Genomic DNA, 1,413 nt, shown 5'->3' on the forward strand with positions numbered 1-1,413 from the left:
CATCAATGGGAAAGAAGTGGACTGATCTTTTGGAAAATATGAAAAAGAGAGGCATTATGATTGTTTTCTCTTCGAAACCAACAGCCCAAAAACCATGCATTAAGATTAAAGGAGAGGTACAAAATTTGGAGTTTGCGAAGGAAAAAATTATGAAGTTCCAAGCTGCAGTGAAAGAGAGACAGGTAACAATCTCTCGTCCAGGAATAGGTAAATATTTTTTGAGTAATCCTCAAGGTCAGACTATGCTGAAAGGTATAGAATACGAAGCTAACGTTTGTATAGAAGTTGAGGTTAGTAAAGAAAATTTTGGAGATGATGAGCCTTCCATGACAGCTGGTCGAAGTTTCAAAAATATTGGTTTTGGAACTACTGCTGAGATGAAGAGAGTAAATGTGATAGTTGGTGATATCACAGAGTTTGATAGAGCTGATGTTATTGTTAATGCTGCTAATGGCCAACTAGCTCATGATGCTGGCATAGCTGCTGCTATTGTAAAAAGAGGTGGTCCAGCAATCCAAGAAGATTCAAGAAGGTATATTGATAAGAATAGAAGTCTTTCTGATGGAAAAGCTGTTCTCTTTCCGAGAGCTGGTAACCTACCTTATAAGGCAATAGTTCATGCAGTGGGCCCAATATGGAATAGATCTGGAGATAACTCCAGAGGAATAGCATTGTTAAGGAAGGCTGTTCGTCAAAGTCTTGAGAAATCCAAAAGTTATACCTCAATAGCTATTCCGGCAATAAGCAGTGGTATGTTTGGTTTCCCAATTGATGTGTGCGCTGATGCTATTCTGAAAGCTATTGTTGAGTTTAGTGGTGCTGACCATGGCTCACAGCTTAATGAGATTAATATAGTTATTTTTGAAGATAACGTCAACGAGTTTTTAAAAGCATCTGAGAGAGAATTAAGAGGTTTCCAGTCTTATAGTTTTACTCAAAGTTCATTGTCTTCCTCATCAGCTGCAGTTCCTTCAATTCAAACTGCATCAACTCCACTAAGCAATGGTAGTACAGGACGTCGTAAAATTAGAGGATCAACCACACCAACCACATTGACTGCTCCAACTACAACACCAAGCAAAGTATCTCAGGTTACTCCAGCAGTATTTGTACCTCTGGTCAAAATTACAAATGGAAGTATCATACAGCATCAAGTAATTAATAATTGTCTATATTAGCTGTTAATAGACTATATGTCTATTCTTTAGGAAGAAGCAATTGTGAATACTACAGATACTGATCTTGGGTTTGGAGGGCTTGTGGCTAAAGAAATATTGAAAAAAGCTGGTTCTAATCTGGAACAAGAATGTTCTGAGCTTAAGCCAGTTGCTGTTGGTAGCATAACTGTTAGTGGTGGACACAACCTGAAATCAAAACACATCCTTCATGTTGTATTGCCTGGATATGATGGAC

At 38.1% G+C, this 1,413-nt stretch overlaps 1 protein-coding gene across 1 annotated transcript in view; it reads left to right on the forward strand.

Moving 5' to 3' along the window:
• Positions 1 to 17: 17 nt before the first annotated feature.
• Positions 18 to 1,413, forward strand: part of LOC100636678 (poly [ADP-ribose] polymerase 14-like) — a 3,993-nt gene continuing 2,597 nt past the window's right edge. The window contains exons 1-2 of the mRNA XM_003390588.2: positions 18 to 1,154; positions 1,209 to 1,346. Coding sequence (XP_003390636.1) covers positions 39 to 1,154; positions 1,209 to 1,346 — 1,254 coding nt within the window. The 5' untranslated portion in view covers positions 18 to 38. The remainder of the gene's footprint in view (positions 1,155 to 1,208; positions 1,347 to 1,413) is intronic.

This window comes from Amphimedon queenslandica, unplaced genomic scaffold (genome assembly GCF_000090795.2).
Source record: "Amphimedon queenslandica unplaced genomic scaffold, v1.1 AMPQUscaffold_12308, whole genome shotgun sequence".
In the NCBI taxonomy this organism is placed as follows: domain Eukaryota; kingdom Metazoa; phylum Porifera; class Demospongiae; order Haplosclerida; family Niphatidae; genus Amphimedon; species Amphimedon queenslandica.